The sequence below is a fragment of the Heterodontus francisci genome, chromosome 8, assembly GCF_036365525.1.
Source record: "Heterodontus francisci isolate sHetFra1 chromosome 8, sHetFra1.hap1, whole genome shotgun sequence".
Lineage (NCBI taxonomy): Eukaryota > Metazoa > Chordata > Chondrichthyes > Heterodontiformes > Heterodontidae > Heterodontus > Heterodontus francisci.
Genome location: NC_090378.1, coordinates 71,062,612 through 71,082,519, shown reverse-complemented (window position 1 = coordinate 71,082,519; position 19,908 = coordinate 71,062,612). Strand labels below are relative to the sequence as shown.

The 19,908-nt window shown below is 50.1% G+C and overlaps 1 protein-coding gene across 2 annotated transcripts in view; it reads left to right on the top strand.

Moving 5' to 3' along the window:
- Positions 1–6,407: 6,407 nt before the first annotated feature.
- Positions 6,408–19,908, top strand: part of raver2 (ribonucleoprotein, PTB-binding 2) — a 144,079-nt gene continuing 130,578 nt past the window's right edge. Inside the window, exon 1 of one of the 2 annotated variants that reach the window (XM_068037310.1) lies at positions 6,408–6,681. In XM_068037310.1, coding sequence (XP_067893411.1) covers positions 6,475–6,681 — 207 coding nt within the window. In that variant the 5' untranslated portion in view covers positions 6,408–6,474. The remainder of the gene's footprint in view (positions 6,682–19,908) is intronic. The other variant, XM_068037311.1, reaches the window with a different exon arrangement.

Here is a 19,908-nt window from a genome sequence, read left to right as displayed (position 1 = left end):
CCCCTAGACCAATCAAAAACATTTGACCCCACGCCCCCCTGCCCTGAAAACTTACCTGCTCCCCGCTCCCCACCAGTGTTCCACCTCGGATCTCTGAATGGAGATCCAAAGGCGCGAGTGCCAGCCACCGCCACAGATGTGGCACCAGGACCGGGAGCGGGCAGGTATTTAATTCATTACTTTAAATACATTTACATATTTAAATTTTGTTGCCACCTCCAAGCAGTGGGCGAGGCTGCCACGAGGCCCCGCCACTGCCAGTGATATGGGGCCAGGCTTTCCTGGCTTCGAGGCCCATGGCGGGCCTCTCCTAGAGGCATTTCTTGGGCCCCCCGCCACAACCCCCGACATCGGGGGGGGGTCGGTAAAATCCAGCCCAATCGCTTGGGTTCTTAATGTCTTGAAAGCTTGGAGCTCCTGTAAGTAATCTTACCTCAGATAATGTAAATTTTATTGAATTGTATTTAATTCATCTGGCATACATTAAAAAGACTTTTGTTTAAAAATATATTTGTGGACCCCAGAATGGTTAATTGAATAAATGCAACATGTAGTGTAGTACTGAGCCAAATAGCTGAGAACAGGTGCGAGGCTATGGAGGCAGTGCTCAGTATCCCTAGGCTAGGAAATTGAAAACACAGCCAGGGATTCAACTACCGGTTTGCAAGATTAGATAAGATAGTGGGGGTTTAAATGCTCCATTCGAAGGCAGGAACTGACTTAGCAACAAAAGCTTTACTGTGCATTGACTTTATTGAAGTAAAGGTAAGGAAAAGTTTTGTAAGTTTTCAGATAAACCATAGTCACAAACTCAGGCAGTGATTACCAGTCTAACACTGATACTACCCGTAATCGAAACTGGATGGCAGAGCGCATGACTATTTCTCTTGCAGTTTCTAGTCTTCAAGTTTTTTGGTCAGTTGTCTCTTGTTGTGGTGTTTGAAAATTCTCTGCTGTTCAGGGACAAAGTCGAGGCTTCTTTTATCCTGGAGCTTGAGGAACAGCATCTTATTTACCGATGAAGCATATTATAGCCTACCGGACTGAACATCGAGTTCAATAATTTCAGAGCATGACTGCCCACCACCCCCCACCCCGGCTTTTTTATTTTTATTTTTACTTTTTATTTCATTTTATTTTAGTTTGTATCTTCATTCAATTTTGTTTTAAACATGTGCCTGCCCACTTTTTTTTTCATGTTTGTGCTTTTGGCTAGGGCTTTCATTATTCGGTCATTGAACATTCTTGCTGCACTAACACTTTGTCTTTCATCATGCTATTAACACACTCTTCGCCTTTGCCCCATGACCTCCTTGTCAGTTATTCTCTGTGACCCTATGTCCTATCAACACCTTCCCATTTGTTCTCTTTTGCCCCACCCCCACTTTATTTGCTTAAAACCTATTACATGTCTGCCCGTTCTGATGAAAGGTCACGGACCTGAAACATTAACTTTGCTTCTCTCTCCACAGATGCTGCCAGACCTGCTGAGTATTTTCCAGCACTTTTTGTTTTTACTTCTTTTATCCTGGCTGCTTTCCAATTATCCCTCCCTTCCCCAATCATTTTTAGCTTTGTATTTAAAGGATGGCTTTTTTAACCAAGCATCATTCTTTGGCTGTTGCTAACCTTTCAGATTTACATAGGTAACCCCTTTGCGTTGACTATTCTATTCCATGCTTTTTCATTCTGAGGTTCCTTATCTCATTATGAGACAAATCGACATTTTGTTCTCACAGAAGCTGTTTTCACTGTCTGATCTCAAGGTCTCACCTTTTGCAGCAGGTAAACATTTTAAAACTTGACAATCTCCCAGAATCCCTCTACTTTGACTTCTTGTCTATATTGTACCCTTTTCCTAAGTGTTCTTACTTACATACCACAAAGAAGGGTTCTAATAAAGCTAAATATTAGTTTATGATAATAAATTAGTTGTTAGTTTATAATAGCTAAATTTTAACAATTAACATTAGAACATAGAACATAGAACATAGAACAGTACAGCACAGTACAGGCCCTTCGGCCCACGATGTTGTGCCGAACCTTTAACCTACTCTAAGATCAAACTAACTACCTACCCTTCATTCTGGTTAGTAACTTTTTAGTAACCTAATCTTAGTGCCTTCTGCTGGAAGTATGTAGATGTTAGGTGATAATAGGAATGAGTTTGATTGTGATGTCCTCTATGATCAATTGGCATACAACACTTACATGGCCTGATATACCTCTGCTTTTTGCCCTAGATATCTCTATTTCCTCGGTGTAAAGCAAAAGATGGATTAATAAAATAGAATGATGCTGGGTTGAAAAGAAGTATATAAATGTAATGGTAATGAAACGGGAGTGATGTAACCATACCGCCTCCCCCATTTTACTGGGTCTCCTTCTGGCTGAGGGCCAAACACTGTGATGTCTATATGCAAGTGGGCCATCCAGGTTGTTATTAATCCACTCAGATTGGAGGAATTAAGTAGGACCTTTAAGAACCTCCACCCAACTCCAGAAAAGTAAGTCTTTTAGTTATAATATAAAATAAAAACAAGAAATGCCGGAACCACTCAGCAGGTCTGGCAGCATCTGTGGAAAGAGAAGCAGAGTTAACGTTTCGGGTCAGTGACCCTTCTTCGGAACTGGAACTTCGGAGTCTTTTAGTTTCCAGGTGCAGCAAGGATGATCTTCAGGGTTGACAATCTTGTGGCCTGTGAAACCTGCAGCACTGGTAAGCTTTCATTCCCCACTTTAGCGCATTAGCCCCGTCCAAGGGGCATTTCTGCATAGCGGGAAAAATCACAGCCATGCAAAAATTGCCAAATTCATGCTTTGTTAGGTAGAGGGTCTAGAAAACTGACTGTCCCTGATCACTCAAAAAAATGGCTGCTTCAGTGAGAAAAATTTGACGTGGCAAAGGGGGAGAAATCTGTCCTATATATTTCTATGCTAGCATTGAATCTGTGATCTCGCTGATTCTGAGTCAAGGGCATAATCTGTTTATTTTGGGCATAGTCTGCAGCCTTTGCAACAAACTCCATACCCTTGTAAATGATTCCACAGTCCTCTCACCTTAGCATGAACCAGACTATTTGCAACCTTGACATTCTATTTGAACGGTTGCTCTTATATCAATGTACAACATAGAAACAGGCCATTCGGCCCAAATGGACCATGCTCCATATGAGCCTCCTCCCACCCTACTTCAACAAACCCTATCCAAATGTCCTTCTATTTCTTTCTCCCTTATGTGTTTAAATGCATCTATGCTATTTGCCTCAACTACTCATTGTGGCAGTGAGGTCCACATTTTAATTACTCTCTGGAAAACTTAAGTTTTTTTCCTGAATACCCTATTGGCTTTATTAGTGACTTTCTTATATTTATGCTCCCTAGATTGGAAACATATTTTCCACGTTTACCTTATCAAACCCAATAATCTTAAGGACCACTATCAGGTGTCATGCAGAGCCCCACCTGCCAAGAATGAGGCATATCCATTTTGTCATATGAACATTGATTTTTAAACTGTTGCTCGACTGAAGAAATTACTTGTTAAAAAATCACCAGACACTTGGCTGGAAGGACATTTGCATACTAACAGACAGTGCTTGTGGAGACAAAGGACTATTCCCTGGTCCACTTATCCCACAATGGACTTTGATCACCAGACATTGAAGGTGAGGAAGCTCACATTCCAGGATGACTGCTTAGATGGCAGAATCCACAAACAGAAGGGGTCAAACCAGCTAGTCAAAAGACTAAGCTTCTGGGAAACCTGGAGGTGCCACAGAGAAAGACTCAGAAGGCAGTTTCGAAACTGAAGCTGAAACAAGGAAACCTCCCTCTCTCTCTCGCTTTCTCCCAAGCCACCGAACCCACGGAAGACACATAAACCTCAAGAGAGGAAAGACTCCTACATCGGAACAAATTGAAGCATGAACTGGACCCCAATGAACAGCAGGACTGACCGGCAACCAAAGTCTCCATATTGAACTTAAAGGACTGTAACTACCAGATATTGGCTCAAACTGTTCCCCTTTATTCTTTCTACCTTTTCTTTCTCTATCTGCATGTTTATCGCGTATGCATGCTAGCGTGGTCGCGTCGCATATTCGTAGTCGTTAACCGGATTAGAGTTTAAGATTAATAAACTTCTACCTTTCTTGTTTAAATCTAAGGAAACCTGTTTGATTAAACCCTGTTATGGTTAAACCAGGAAAAGGCTGAGAGGGAACCCCCTTGGACCCCTCTCACTTGGTCGCAACACAGGTCACACCCCAACCTTCTGTTTTCTAGAGAAATGAGACCCCCCCACCCCTGCTCCCATTCAATCTTTCCTGAAGGTATAATCTCTCAGTTCTGGTATCATCCTTGTATCCTTTCCATCTTAGATATCACTTACTTCCACCTCTGTAACATTGCTTTGCCTTAGCTCGTTTTCTACTAAAACTATCATTGATGACATTGTCACTTCCAGACCTGATATTACAATTCTATGTTGGCTGACATCCCTCCCTCCATAAACTTTAGCTCTTCTAAAATTCTGTTGCCCATACCTTTCCCTTCATAAAGTCCCGCTTGCCCATCACCCTCATCCTTGGTGACCTACATTGGCTCTCAGACCCCGAATGTCTCAAATTTAAATTGATCATGTACCAGGCCTGTCCCTTTCCTATCAAGCTCAAAGTGTACAAAACCATAATCCTCACCACCCTTCTGTATGGTGCTGAGTCATGGGTCCTATACCGCCATCATGGATGCCTTCTAGAGCACTTCCATCAGCGCTGCCTCTGCAGCATCCTCAAGATCCACTGGCAGGACCGTATCACAAACATTGAAGTCCTGGAAACAGCCAACATCACCAGCATCGAGGCCATTCTCCTGCAAAGCCAACTGCGTTGGGCGGGTCACGTTGCCCGGATGGACGACAGTCTGCTGCCCAAGATCGTGTTGTATGGAGAGCTGACCACTGATAAAAGGAACAGAGAGGCCCCTTGCAGACGTTTCAAGGTCTCCCTGAAGAAACCCCTTGCTGTGTGCCACATCGGCCAACGCCAGTGGGAAACACAGGCCATAGATCATGATGCCTGTTGATGCTACATCAGGAATGCCACAGTAAACTTTGAGACTGGGAAAAGAACCAGAATGAAAGAGAAAAGGAGAGGATAGATCCAATTGCCCCAAAAGCGACTACACCTTTACTTGTACCCGCTGTGGGAGAATCTGCCAGTCGCGAATAGGCCTTAGTCACCAGTGGGCCTGCAACTGTTGAGCACAACCGTCCCAAAATCTTGGTCCACGAAGACATGCCAAGAGAGATCCTTCTCCATTGCTACAACCATCCCACCTCCCAAATTCTCTGTTCCTCAGACCCCAGTCTCTGGTGCAGCATTTCTCTCTTTTATCCCATGAGTAGTGACAGTGCCTTTAGCAGCCTCGCCTCACCTCACCCTCTGGAATTCCCTTCCTAAACTACGCCTCCCTCTCTTCCTTTAAGACCCTTATTAATAACTACCTCATTAACCAATCAATCTCCTGATCACCTCTACTCATGTCTTCCTCTTTGGCTTGGCAATCAACTTTTTGTTTCCTTACACTTCTGAGAAGTTCCTCTGGGTATTTCTCTATATTAAAATGCTATGTGTATTGCAAGTTGTTGAAATATCAATTCATGTGAATTTTTGCCATTTTTATTAATTTATTTAGCAGCTTTCCGTGATGCTTAAGGCAAATTCGCAGCTGTAAAACTATTGTAATTCTGATGGACGTTAACTGTCTCTCCACAAATGCGGCCTAATTGCTTAGCGATTCCAGCATATTCTCTTTATATTTCAGAATTCCAGCATTCACTATTGTACATTCCTCAGGTTGGATCACAAGGCAGCCTGATGATTTGCTCTCTTTTGCTTGATTTTCCTTCCACTAGGTTGCAGTCGCTGTCTCCAGGACTGCAGTACTTTCCCCGGGGCAGTTGGCGGCACTATCTCCAAAAATGCAGTACCGGCTGCGGGCGGCGCTGTCAGCTGGAATACAGTACCGGCCCGGGCCGGTGGGCGGCGTTGTCTCCTGGAATGCAGTACCGGCCCGGGGCTGCGGGCGGCACTGTGGCTGGGAATGCAGTACTTTCCCCGGGGCTGCGGGAGGCGCTGTCTCCGGGACTGCAGTACCGGCCGCAGGGCTCTGGGCGGCGCTGTGTCCGGGAATGCAGGTAATTTCCCCGGGGCTGCGGGCGGCGCCGTCTCCAGGACTGCAGTACTGGCCCCGGGGCTGCGGGCGGCGCTGTCTCCTGGACTGCAGTACCGGCCCGGAGCTGCGGGCGGCGCTGTCTCCGGAACTGCAGTACTGGCCCCGGGGCTGCGGGCGGCGCTGTCTCCGGGACTGCAGTACCAGCCCCGGGGCTGCGGGCGGCGCTGTATCGACCAGTTTTTTTTACCGGTCCGGGACTCGCACCCACCTCGGTTTTGTAACGGCAGCCGCTCCAAAATGGCGGCGCTCCCTTACCCTCAGACCGCAGCGGTGGTAGAAATGGGTTCCATCTTCCCACAGCGGGGCCAGGGGGCGGGGGAAGAGCGGCAGTTGCCGACGCTGGAGCCTCAAGAGATTGAGCGGCGACTGCAGAGGACCCGCAGGGAGCTGAGCAACAGGCGGAAAATCCTTCTGAAGAACCTACGGACGGACAGCAGCAGCCAGGTACTGGCCTGTCCCCGGGCGGTGGAGGTCCCGGACAATCCCTGCGGTAACGCTTCAGAAATGCCAGTTCCAAGCTGTAAACGAGTGTTTGCTATTCGTGGACCCGCACACCTACTCAAAGCAACTTGAGTCATTAGTAACTTTACTGCACCTACGACAACAGTGGTCTCTCCTCCAACTCCCCCCCCCGCCGTCCTCCTCTCCCCCCCCCCGCCGTCCTCCTCTCCCCCCCCCCGCCGTCCTCCTCTCCCCCCCCCCCCGCCGTCCTCCTCTCCCCCCCCCCCCCGCCGTCCTCCTCTCCCCCCCCCCCCCGCCGTCCTCCACTCCCCCCCCCCCCCGCCGTCCTCCACTTCCCCCCCCCCCGCCGTCCTCCTCTCCCCCCCCCCCCCCCGCCGTCCTCCTCTCTCCCCCCCCCCCCCGCCGTCCTCCTCTCTCCCCCCCCCCCCCGCCGTCCTCCTCTCTCCCCCCCCCCCGCCGTCCTCCTCTTCCCCCCCCCCCCCGCCGTCCTCCTCTTCCCCCCCCCCCGCCGTCCTCCTCTTCCCCCCCCCCCGCCGTCCTCCTCTTCCCCCCCCCCCCGCCGTCCTCCTCTTCCCCCCCCCCCCGCCGTCCTCCTCTTCCCCCCCCCCCCCGCCGTCCTCCTCTTCCCCCCCCCCCCCGCCGTCCTCCTCTTCCCCCCCCCCCGCCGTCCTCCTCTTCCCCCCCCCCCGCCGTCCTCCTCTTCCCCCCCCCCCCGCCGTCCTCCACTTCCCCCCCCCCCCGCCGTCCTCCTCTTCTCCCCCCCCCCCGCCGTCCTCCTCTTCCCCCCCCCCCCCGCCGTCCTCCTCTTCCCCCCCCCCCCGCCGTCCTCCTCTTCCCCCCCCCCCCGCCGTCCTCCTCTTCCCCCCCCCCGCCGTCCTCCTCTTCCCCCCCCCCCTGCCGTCCTCCTCTTGCCCCCCCCCCTGCCGTCCTCCTCTTCCCCCCCCCCGCCGTCGTCCTCTTCCCCCCCCCCCCCGCCGTCGTCCTCTTCCCCCCCCCCGCCGTCGTCCTCTTCCCCCCCCCGCCGTCGTCCTCTTCCCCCCCCCCGCCGTCGTCCTCTTCCCCCCCCCGCCGTCGTCCTCCTCCCCTCCCCCCGCCGTCCTCCTCCTCCCCTCCCCCCGCCGTCCTCCTCCTCCCCTCCCCCCGCCGTCCTCCTCCTCCCCTCCCCCCGCCGTCCTCCTCCTCCCCTCCCCCCGCCGTCCTCCTCCTCCCCTCCCCCCGCCGTCCTCCTCCTCCCCTCCCCCCGCCGTCCTCCTCCTCCCCTCCCCCCGCCGTCCTCCTCCTCCCCTCCCCCCGCCGTCCTCCTCCTCCCCTCCCCCCGCCGTCCTCCTCCTCCCCTCCCCCCGCCGTCCTCCTCCTCCCCTCCCCCCGCCGTCCTCCTCCTCCCCTCCCCCCGCCGTCCTCCTCCTCCCCTCCCCCCGCCGTCCTCCTCCTCCCCTCCCCCCGCCGTCCTCCTCCTCCCCTCCCCCCGCCGTCCTCCTCCTCCCCTCCCCCCGCCGTCCTCCTCCTCCCCCCCCCCGCCGTCCTCCTCCTCCCCCCCCCCGCCGTCCTCCTCCTCCCCCCCCCCGCCGTCCTCCTCCTCCCCCCCCCCCGCCGTCCTCCTCCTCCCCCCCCCCGCCGTCCTCCTCCTCCCCCCCCCCCGCCGTCCTCCTCCTCCCCCCCCCCGCCGTCCTCCTCCTCCCCCCCCCGCCGTCCTCCTCCTCCCCCCCCCCCGCCGTCCTCCTCCTCCCCCCCCCGCCGTCCTCCTCCTCCCCCCCCCCGCCGTCCTCCTCCTCCCCCCCCCCGCCGTCCTCCTCCTCCCCCCCCCCGCCGTCCTCCTCCTCCCCCCCCCCGCCGTCCTCCTCCTCCCCCCCCCGCCGTCCTCCTCCTCCCCCCCCCGCCGTCCTCCTCCTCCCCCCCCCCGCCGTCCTCCTCCTCCCCCCCCCCCGCCGTCCTCCTCCTCCCCCCCCCCGCCGTCCTCCTCCTCCCCCCCCCCGCCGTCCTCCTCTTCCCCCCCCCGCCGTCCTCCTCTTCCCCCCCCCCGCCGTCCTCCTCTTCCCCCCCCCGCCGTCCTCCTCTTCCCCCCCCCGCCGTCCTCCTCTTCCCCCCCCCGCCGTCCTCCTCTTCCCCCCCCCGCCGTCCTCCTCTTCCCCCCCCCGCCGTCCTCCTCTTCCCCCCCCCGCCGTCCTCCTCTTCCCCCCCCCGCCGTCCTCCTCTTCCCCCCCCCCCCGCCGTCCTCCTCTTCCCCCCCCCCCCCGCCGTCCTCCTCTTCCCCCCCCCCGCCGTCCTCCTCTTCCCCCCCCCCCCCGCCGTCCTCCTCTTCCCCCCCCCCGCCGTCCTCCTCTTCCCCCCCCCCGCCGTCCTCCTCTTCCCCCCCCCCGCCGTCCTCCTCTTCCCCCCCCCCGCCGTCCTCCTCTTCCCCCCCCCCGCCGTCCTCCTCTTCCCCCCCCCCGCCGTCCTCCTCTTCCCCCCCCCCGCCGTCCTCCTCTTCCCCCCCCCCGCCGTCCTCCTCTTCCCCCCCCCCCGCCGTCCTCCTCTTCCCCCCCCCCGCCGTCCTCCTCTTCCCCCCCCCCCGCCGTCCTCCTCTTCCCCCCCCCCGCCGTCCTCCTCTTCCCCCCCCCCGCCGTCCTCCTCTTCCCCCCCCCGCCGTCCTCCTCTTCCCCCCCCCGCCGTCCTCCTCTTCCCCCCCCCGCCGTCCTCCTCTTCCCCCCCCCCGCCGTCCTCCTCTTCCCCCCCCCCGCCGTCCTCCTCTTCCCCCCCCCCGCCGTCCTCCTCTTCCCCCCCCCCGCCGTCCTCCTCTTCCCCCCCCCCGCCGTCCTCCTCTTCCCCCCCCCCCGCCGTCCTCCTCTTCCCCCCCCCCGCCGTCCTCCTCTTCCCCCCCCCCGCCGTCCTCCTCTTCCCCCCCCCCGCCGTCCTCCTCCTCCCCCCCCCCCCCACTCATTCGTGTAAAGCTAGAAAAATTGGAAGTCTGAAGAGACGTGCGGTTCCATGTACATAGATTATTAAAATATCATTGACAGGTACAGAAAATAATCGAATGTTGGGCTTTCTATCTAGAAGAGTAGAATATAAGGGGGTAAAAGTCATGCTTCAGCTGCACAAAACCCTGGCTAGATCACACCTGGAGTACTGTGAGCAATTCTGGATACCACACCACAGGAGGGAATGCAACATAGATTTGCCAGAATGATGCCTGGACTCCGAAGGTAAATTACAAGGAGAGATTACGCAAGTTCGAATGCATTCTCTGAAATTCAGAAGGTTAAGGGGTTATTTGATTAAAGTTTTCAAGCTATTAAGGGGAACAGAATGGGGACAGATATTTCTACTTGAATCTAGGGGCAAGATTTTCCCTGCAGGTTTCTGAACCCATCATCAGGTTGAACTGTGAGTGAGAAACCTGCATTGTATGGGAAACAGTTGCTCATTGTGATTTTTCCCCGGGGCAGCCAATTCATGGCCAGAGGGCAGACCTGTCATCCAATTTTGCTCTAATAGGCCTCGCCTCACTTTTCACTGCCCGCTTACTACATAGAAGATTTTTGGGTGCCCTTTTATGCTAACTGCCATTCTATTCTCATTCTCTCCTTGCCAGTCTTATTTCCCTCTTCACCTCCCCTCTCATTGGCTTGAAGAATTCACTTGACATGCATCCTAAACTTATTTGTTTCATCATGTTCTCTATCTCCCTCATCATCCAAGGAGCTCTGATTTTCGTTCCCCTGCCTTTCCCTCTTGTTAAAAAGTACCTAGCTTGTACCTGAAATCTCTTCCACAAAGATCACTCAATGTTCCAGTAACAGTTTTCGCTGTGAAACTTTGGTTCCATTTTACCCTGGCTAGATCCCCCCCTCATCACATTGAAGTTAGCCCTCTTGCAATTTAGTTGTTCTACTTTAGATTGTTCCTTGCTCTTCTCCATTACTAATCTAAACCTTATGATACAATGGTCACTCTTATCCAAGGATTCCTCCACAGATATTTGGCCCACTTCATTTGCCAGCACCAGATCCAGCATTGCCTCCTCCCTAGTTGGACTGAGAGTGTACACATTTCAGAAATTCCTCCCTCTCCTTTCCTTTTACTCTAATATTATCCCAATCGCTATTTGGATAATTAAAGTCCCCCAATATCACCACTCTATAGTTCTTGCACATCTGTGATTTCCCTGCCGTTTCACTCCTCTATCTCACTATTTGGAGGCCTGTAGAATACCCCCAGTAGGTAGTGTGATCACACCCTTTTTGCTTCTCAGCTCTAACTTATGATTGTACAAAAATAAAGGGGATCACAGTGACTGCAACAATTACTGAGGCATCTCCTTTCAAAATATTTTGGAGAAGGTCTTTGTTCTGGTTGCTCTGACCAGATTGCAGATCCTGGTGTCATGCATCTATCCTGAATCTCAGTGCAGCTTCAGAGCTGGCAGATCAACAGCTGACATGATTTTCTCACTTTGGCAGTTACATGAGAAGTGCTGCGAACAGCATAGATCACTCTACATTGCTTTCATAGACCTCACCAAGACCTTCGATCTTGTCAGCAGAGACAGACTCTTCAAGCTGCTATGGCAATAGGCTGCCCTCCTGGTCTCTTGGGCATCATCTCTTCTTTCCACAAGAACATGCACAGTTCCATCAGTTACAATGGAGCAACATTAGATGTTCTCAAGATCAGCAGCAGGGTAAAGCAGGGCTAAATCCTGGCGCCAATTCTCTTTGGCATATTCTTCTCCATTCTGCTATTGTACGCTTTCGGCAACACAAATGGGGGTGTTCATCTGCATGCTCGAGCTAATGGCAAGCTGTTTAACTTGGTAAGACTGCGCGCCGAAATCAAAGTGCGTAAAGACCTAGTCCGTGAGTTGCTGTTTGCTGATGATGCTGTACTGATGTCCCATAATGAAGCTTACTTGCAGCAGCTTGTAGATTGGTTCTCCCAGGCCTGCAAGGAGTTTGGACTGTCAGTCAGTGTCAGAAAGACCAAAGTTATGGGCCAGGGCATAGAGACTCCACCTTCCGTCAACATCAGAACCCTCACTTTGGAGGTTGTCAACTGATTCACATAGCTTGGATCAACAATCACCAGCAATCTGGCCCTTGATGCTGAAATCAGCACCAGATTGCCTGGGCTGCAGCTGTCATTTCAAAGTTGAGAAGGCGAGTGTGGAGCAACAGCAAACTGACCAAAAATACAAAGCTCCGCGTGTACCAGGCTTGTGTTCTCAACACCCTCCTTTATAGTAGCGAAGCATGGACTACTTATGTAAGCCAAGAAAAGCGGATGAACAGCTTCCACTTCCGCTGCCTCAGACGGATATTGGGCATCTCCTGGCAGGACAGAGTGGCGAATGTGGAAATACACCAGCGTGCAGGGATCCCCAGCATGTTTGCACTCTTGAGTCAGCGGCGACTCTGTTGGCTGTGTCACGTGCGCCGCATGGATCACGGCCACATCCCCAAAGCCATGCTCTATGGCAAGCTTGCTATTGGCACGAGACCAACAGGTCGCCCACATCTGCAACACCAGGATGTGTGCAAGCAAGACTTCAAGTTGACCAGTATCAGTGTCTGCATGGGAAGGCCTTGCTGTTTACCAGAGTTCCTGGAGGATGCCAGTCAGGAAGGGCATGGAAAAAGCAGAGGATCAAAGAAATGACCAGGTGGCGGAAAAGAGAGCCCGGCAGAAGGAAAAAAAAAAATCAGTCGACCTCGGGCCAGCGATATTCATCTGTGCCAGCTGTGGAAGGGATTGCCGCTCACGAGTCAGCCTCTATAGTCACAGCAGGCGATGTTCAACTCAAGTGACATACACTCTGGGTGCAGTTTATCGTCTTCCAAGACGGAAGGATGTCTATAAAATAGTTCTTGCACATCTCTGTGATTTCCTTGCAGATTTGTTCCAGATTTGGAGGCCGATAGAACGCTCCTAGTAATGTGATCGTACTCTTTTTGCTTCTCAGCTCTAACCAAATGGATTCTGTTTTTACCTCCTCAAGGACATCCTCTCTTTCCAACACTAAAATGTCTTTCCTAATCAGTACTGCCACCCCACCTCCTTCCCTGTCTTTTCTGAACACTTTGTGTCCGTGAGGGTTCAGCACCCAGTCCTCACCATTTTTAAGCCACATTTATTTTGTTGTCCCTACATCATATTGCCACATGACTTATTTGCACTGGTAGCTCACCAACCTTATTCACCATTCTTTGTGTGCTTATTAAACTTGTCTTTGTGTTCCTCGTAATCCTGCTTCGTCTGCTTCAATCCAATCTGGCAGGTACTACTTCCTGATGATGATGGCTAGTTCTTTGCAGACGAAGATTTTGGGAAAATTCAGCTCTATGGGTGCTGGCATGCTCACTGGTGGCTAAATAGTCCAATTCTAAATTTCCAGGCTTTTATGCATTTGGGGCACAGGAATTCTTGACCTGGGGGAGCCTGGATAGCAGCAGCTTCCTTCTGTTTTTGACATTTCTTTCCTACAGATTCATGTCTTAAAGGTTCAAACCTGCGTGTAGCATTCCTGATTTTTGAGTGCCAGTTGTTCCTGTCAGCAGCTTCCTGCTACCTTCTACTCTAGTGCTATCCAAGGGCGGCGCAGTGGTTAGCACCGCAGCCTCACAGCTCCAGGGACCCGGGTTCGATTCCGGGTACTGCCTGTGTGGAGTTTGCAAGTTCTCCCTGTGTCTGCGTGGGTTTTCTCCGGGTGCTCCGGTTTCCTCCCACAGTCCAAAAGACTTGCAGGTTGATAGGTAAATTGGCCATTATAAATTGTCACTAGTATAGGTAGGTGGTAGGGAAATATAGGGACAGGTGGGGATGTTTGGTAGGAATATGGGATTAGTGTAGGATTAGTATAAATGGGTGGTTGATGTTTGGCACAGACTCGGTGGGCCGAAGGGCCTGTTTCAGTGCTGTATCTCTAATCTAATCTAATCTAAAAAATCACTCTAACTTCTTTATGCACCTTCTTCCTTTTTTCTACTTCTATATGCTGATGTCCACCCCCTTGACAATTTGAGGAGAGATTGAGTAGAATAGGCCCATATTCTCTGGAGTTTAGAAGAATGAGAGGTGATCGAATTGAAACATATAAAATTATTAAGAGTCTTGGCAGGGTATTAGCTGAGAGGATGTTTCCCCTGGCTGAAGCTGTCTACATCTTGGGATCACAGGCTCAGAATAAAGAATTGGCCATTTCGGACTGACATGAGAAATTTCTTCTCTCAAAGGATTGTGAATCTTTGGAATTCTCCACCCCAGGGAGCTGTGGATGCTCTGTCCTTGAATATATTCAAGCCAGATTGATAGATTTTTGGGAATTAAGGGATATGGGGATAGTGCAGGAAGGTGGCGTTAAGGTAGAGATCAACCATGATCTTATTGAATGGTGAAGCAGCTTGAAGGGCCGAGTGGCCTACTCCAGCTCCTATTTCTAATGTTCATAAGAAAAGCTCAGAACTAGTTAGATTCAGGGAAAAGCTGACTACAAAAAGTTTACTTAACATACAAATTGGATAGTGATATGATTTGATGGCATTGTAAAATAAACCAAGTGACCGATTTGTATCTGGCCTTCTCATTATAGTGCTTATCAGTTCACCCAATGAGAATTTGGAGAACCGGATATGGAAACACGTGCAAAGTTATGGCTTCCAGTCATATAACAGTTTTCATTATTATAGTCTCTTGGACTATGTCATTATATAACTAGATTATTGGGTCATAAAGTCAACTCCTATTTGTCGGGGACATGGAATTCACTTGTAGTCGACATCAGTAATGCTGAATGTGAGGCTATCTGGAGCAGAGCTAAATATGTAGAGGGGGCTTGAATCTCTGGTAATGTCTCTGAGACTGTGTAAGGTTAGACAAATAATCTGATCCTTTGGTTATTGCCAATTTTTGAATGTGCAAGTATAAACTTTGCCTCTGTTCCCTCAGGAGAATATGTGTGATGGATAGAATCCATAATGGTGCACAGTACAGTTTATTGTAAGGTAGGAGTTTCATGGGCTAGATAGGCTTTTCTCTCACCATGCATTGTTTGTTTTATTCTATTCTGGCTTTCATTTTTCATACAGAAGCTGCTTGCATTCTTTGTGCTCTGAATGAGGTATGGGGATTGAGGTGACGGTGGTAATATTGTTAAGCAGCCAGCAATATGTAGTGTGTACTTACAATTTCAGGCTTTGTTGGCAGCTGGATGTAAGCTAGTAGAAATCTTGTTTCAGAATGTTAGCCATGATGAAACTTGTATGGTGATATGTTACAAGATGTTGGAAATTCATCATTGACTTTAGAGTCATAGAGAGATGCAGCACTGAAACAGGCCCTTCGGCCCACTGAGTCTGTGCCGACCATTAACCACCCATTTATACTAATCCTGCATTAATCCCATATTCCCTACCACATCCCCACCTTCCCTCAATTGTCCTACCACCTACCTACACTAGGGGCAATTTACAATGGCCAATTTGCCTATCAACCTGCAAGTCTTTGGCTGTGGGAGGAAACTGGAGCACCCGGCAGAAACCCACGCGGTCACCGGGAGAACTTGCAAACTCCGCACAGGCAGTACCCAGAACCGAACCCGGGTCGCTGGAGCTGTGAGGCTGCAGTGCTAACCACTGTGCCGATTTTACATGAAGGCACATGCATCTAATTCTATAGTGCACTAAAAATGTTAGCTTATCTTGTACATCTTGGTGAAATTATTTAATATCTCCAAGTTGATCATAATCAAGCCACCTTCAAAAATAAAATTGTGGGCTTAACCCATTGTACAGTCTGCCTTATTATGGACCCTGCCCCATATCTTCGATTTGCTGAGGGACGATGTGAAAAGTATTGCCTTCACCCCTGCCGCCAAGACAACAGATTAAAACTCATGCTTGATTCTGTAACAATAGTAAGTGTTTACCAGCTTGAAGGATTTACTAATCCTGACAGTGGAGGGAAGCTAAAGTTGATAAATGAACTAGAAATTGAGTATGGAGATTGGAGGTACATCTGATTGTAGTACCACACAAGCATCAATGTGTAGTATGAGGCCACCATCTTTGTGGAATTTGGAAATTGCTCTGGATGCGAAACCACCTGGGGTATGTATTGTAATTTATAGTTCAAAAGGTTTGCAGACTAATTTTCTTCCTTCTCTTCTGTGAGCTGTCTCGTGATGGCCATTCTTCATGCGAGTTTAGAAAGAAAGATCAATCTTGCATTTATATACTACCTTTCATGATCTCAAGATGTCCCAAAGGACTTGACAGCAATGGAGTACTTTATTTTTGGAAGTGTAATTACTGATGTAACATAGGCCAATGTAGCAGCTAGTTTGTTCTCAATATGGTCCCACAAACAGCAATGAGATAAAGGACCGGATAATCCTGTTTGTAATCTTATTTGATGGATAGATGTTGGCTGGGACACCCAGAGAAAACTCTGCTGCTCCTTGAAGGTACCTTGCGATCTTGTGCATCTACCTAAGGGCAGATAAGACCTTGGTTTAATGACTCAGCAGCAGCAGAATTGTAATCAACCACAATCTGTAACCTCCTGGCCTGGTATATCCCTCACTCAACCATTAGCATCAAGCTGGGGGGGCAACTCTGGTTCAATGAAGAGTGCAGGAGGGCATGCCAGGAGCAGCACCAGGCATACCTCAAAATGAGGTGTCAACCTGCTGAAGCTACAACCCAGGACTACTTGCGTGACAAACAGTGTAAGCAGCATTTTTAGTTTAGAGATACAGCACTGAAACAGGCCCTTCGGCCCACCGAGTCTGTGCCGACCATCAACCACCCGTTTACACTAATCCTACACTAATCCCATATTCCTATCACATCCCCACCTATCCCTATATATTTCCCTACCACCTACCTATACTAGGGGCAATTTCTAATGGCCAATTTACCTATCAACTTGCAAGTCTTTGGCATGTGGGAGGAAACCGGAGCACCCGGAGGAAACCCACGCAGACACAGGGAGAACTTACAAACTCCACACAGGCAGTACCCGGAATTGAACCTGGGTCGCTGGAGCTGTGAGGCTGCGGTGCTAACCACTGCGCCACTGTGCCGCCCATGTCGAGCTAAGCGTTCCCACAACCAACAGATCAGATCTAAGCTCTGCAGTCCTGCCACATCCAGTCGTGAATGGTGGTGGACAATTAAACAACTAACTTGAGCAGGTGGTTCCACAAATATTCCCATCCTCAATGATGGGGGAGCCCAGCACATCAGTGCAAAAGATAAGGCTGAAGCATTTGCAACAATTTTCAGCCAGAAGTACTGAGCTGATGATCCACCTCGGCCTCCTCCTGAGGTCCCCAACATCTCAGATGCCAGTCGATTCACTCCACATAATATCAGGAAACAACTGACGGCACTGGATACTGCAAAGGCTATGGGCCCTGACAACATTCTGGCAATAATACTGAAGACCTGTGCTCCAGAACTAGTCGCGCCCCTAGCCAAGCTGTTCCAGAAATGCTACAACACTGACATCTACCTGGCAATGTGGAAAATTGCCTCCATATGTCCTATACACAAAAAGCAGGACAAATCCAACCTGGCCAATAATTGTCCCATCAGCCTACTCTCAGTCATCAGTAAAGTGATGGAAGGTGTCATCAACAGTGCTATCAAGCGGCACTTGCTTCGCAATAACCTGCTGGCTGACGCTCAATTTAGGTTCCGCAAGGGCCACTCAGCTCCTGACCTCATTACAGCTGAGGTTCAAACATGGAAAGAAGAGCTGAACTCCAGAGGTGAGGTGATAGTGACTGCCCTTGACATCAAGGCAACGTTTGATCGAGCATAGCATCAAGGAGCCCGAGCAAAACTGAAGTCAATGGGAATCGGGAGAAAATTTTCCCCTGGTTGGAGTCATACCTAGTACAAAGGAAGGTGGTTGTGGTTGTTGGAGGTCAATCATCTGAGCTCCAGGACATCACTGCAGGAGTCCCTCAGGGTAATGTCCTAGGCGCAACCATCTTCAGCTGCTTCGTCAATGATGTTCCTTCAATCATAAGGTCAGAAGTGGGGATGTTCGCTGATTGCACAATGTTCAGCACGATTCACAACAACTCAGATACTGAAGCAGTCTGTGTAGAATTGCAGCAAGACCTGGACAACAACCAGGCATGGGATATGTGGCAAGTAACATTCGCGGCATACAAGTGCCAGGCAATGACCATCTCCAACAAGAATCTAACCATCTCCCCTTGACGTTCAATGACATTACGATCGCTGAGTCCCCCCTATAAATATCCTGGGGGTTACCATTGACCTAAGAGTGAACTGGAGTAGCCATATAAATACCATGGCTACAAGAGCAGGTCAGAGGCTAGGAATCCTGTGGTGAGTAACTCACCTCCTGACTCCCCAAAGCCTGTCCACCATCTACAAGGCACAAGTCAGGAGTGTGATGGAATACTCTCCACTTACCTGGATGAGTGCAGCTCCAACACACTCGAAGGTCGATACCATCCAGGACAAAGCCCGCTTGATTGGCAACCCATCCACAAGCATTCACTCCCTCCAACGGCGACGCACAATGGCAGCAGTGCGTACCATCTACAAGATGCACTGCAGCAACTCACCAAGGCTCCTTAGACAGCACCTTCCAAACCTTCACCCTCTACCACCTAGACAGACAAGGGCAGCAGATGAAAAGGAACACCACCACCTGCAAGTTCCCCTCCAAGCCACACACCATCCTGACTTGGAACTATATCACCATTCCTTCACTGTCGTTGGGTCAAAATCTTGGAACTCCGTTCCCAACAGCACTGTGGGTGTACCTACCCCACATGGACTGCAGTGGTTCAAGAAGGCAGCTCACCACCACCTTCTCAAGGGCAATTAGGAATGAGCAATAAATGTTGGCCTAGCCAGCGACGCCCACATCCCATGAATGAATGAAAATCAAAAAACTCATCCAAAAATCTCTCATCTGGCAGTGCAGCACTCCCTCAGTAATGTATTGTGTTTCAGCCGACATTGTTTGTTCAAGTCTCTTGATTGGGTTTAATCCATGATTTACTGACTCTGAGGTAAATATGTTACCATTGAGCCAAGTCTGGGACCTTTAAGCATCAGATGCTGCCATGCTACTCTACCATGGGAGCATTGCAGTGGAGTTTGATTCTGACCATGCCCAATTCTCACGTTAAAATCAATGTCTTCAATTGTTTTCCTGTGAAAGTAGTATAACTTAAATGCATGCATGATTCTCTGGGCCATTTGGTGTGCTTTCCAGGTAGAAACACCACTTTTCTGTTGTAAATGTTGAGTTGTGTCTTGCAAAGTTCTCCATAATGAGCAATGTTCCTGAGTTGATGAACAAAAGTTGACTATAGTAGATGGTTTGAAAATTCTACTGAACTAGTCCAGGTATTCCTGTTGCTCTGTATTCAATTTGCAAACGAATAAGCCTGGGGACTGCTCTTATATCCAAGGCAAGATAATCCATTTTGAATAGTCTTTTATAGGCATTTCACTAAAATGTCATCCTAACTCCAACATCAAAGTAACTTGCTTCAAAATTGGCCCCTAATTTCGTGGATAAATTAATCATTCTAACAAAGTGTAATCCCACCAGTAGAACTGGGAATTGCTTTTTACTCAGCAAAACCAACTGATGGTTAAAAGCAAATTCAGGAAACTTCAGAACCAAAGATTGGACATCACTGAATAAACAATGTACACAAATGTTAGCTGTGGCTCAGTGGTAACGCTCCTGCCTCTGAGTCAGAAGGTTGTGGCTTCCAGTCCTATTTAAGAACAAAATCTAGGCTGACTGTCTTTTGAATGAGATGTTAAATTGGGGTCCTATCTGCCATTTCTGGATGTAAAATATCTCAACACTATTCAAAGGCAAAGAGCGGAGTTCTTCCAGGTGTCGTAACCAATATTCTTTCCTCAACCAACATCTGAAACAAATGATCTGGTCATCTCATTGCTGTATGTCAGCTGTTTATCAAATTGGCAGCCATGTTTCATATATTGCAGCAGTAACTAAGGGGGTAGTGGTATTGTCACTGGACTAGTAATGCAGAGACCCAGGGTATTGATCTGAAGCATGGGTTCGAATCCCACCACAGCAGAAGGTGGAATTTGAATTCAATTAATCTGGAATTAAAAAAAGCTAGTCTAATGATGACCATGAAACCATTGTCGATTGTTGTGAAAACCCATCTGGTTCACTAATGTCCTTTCGGGAAGGAAA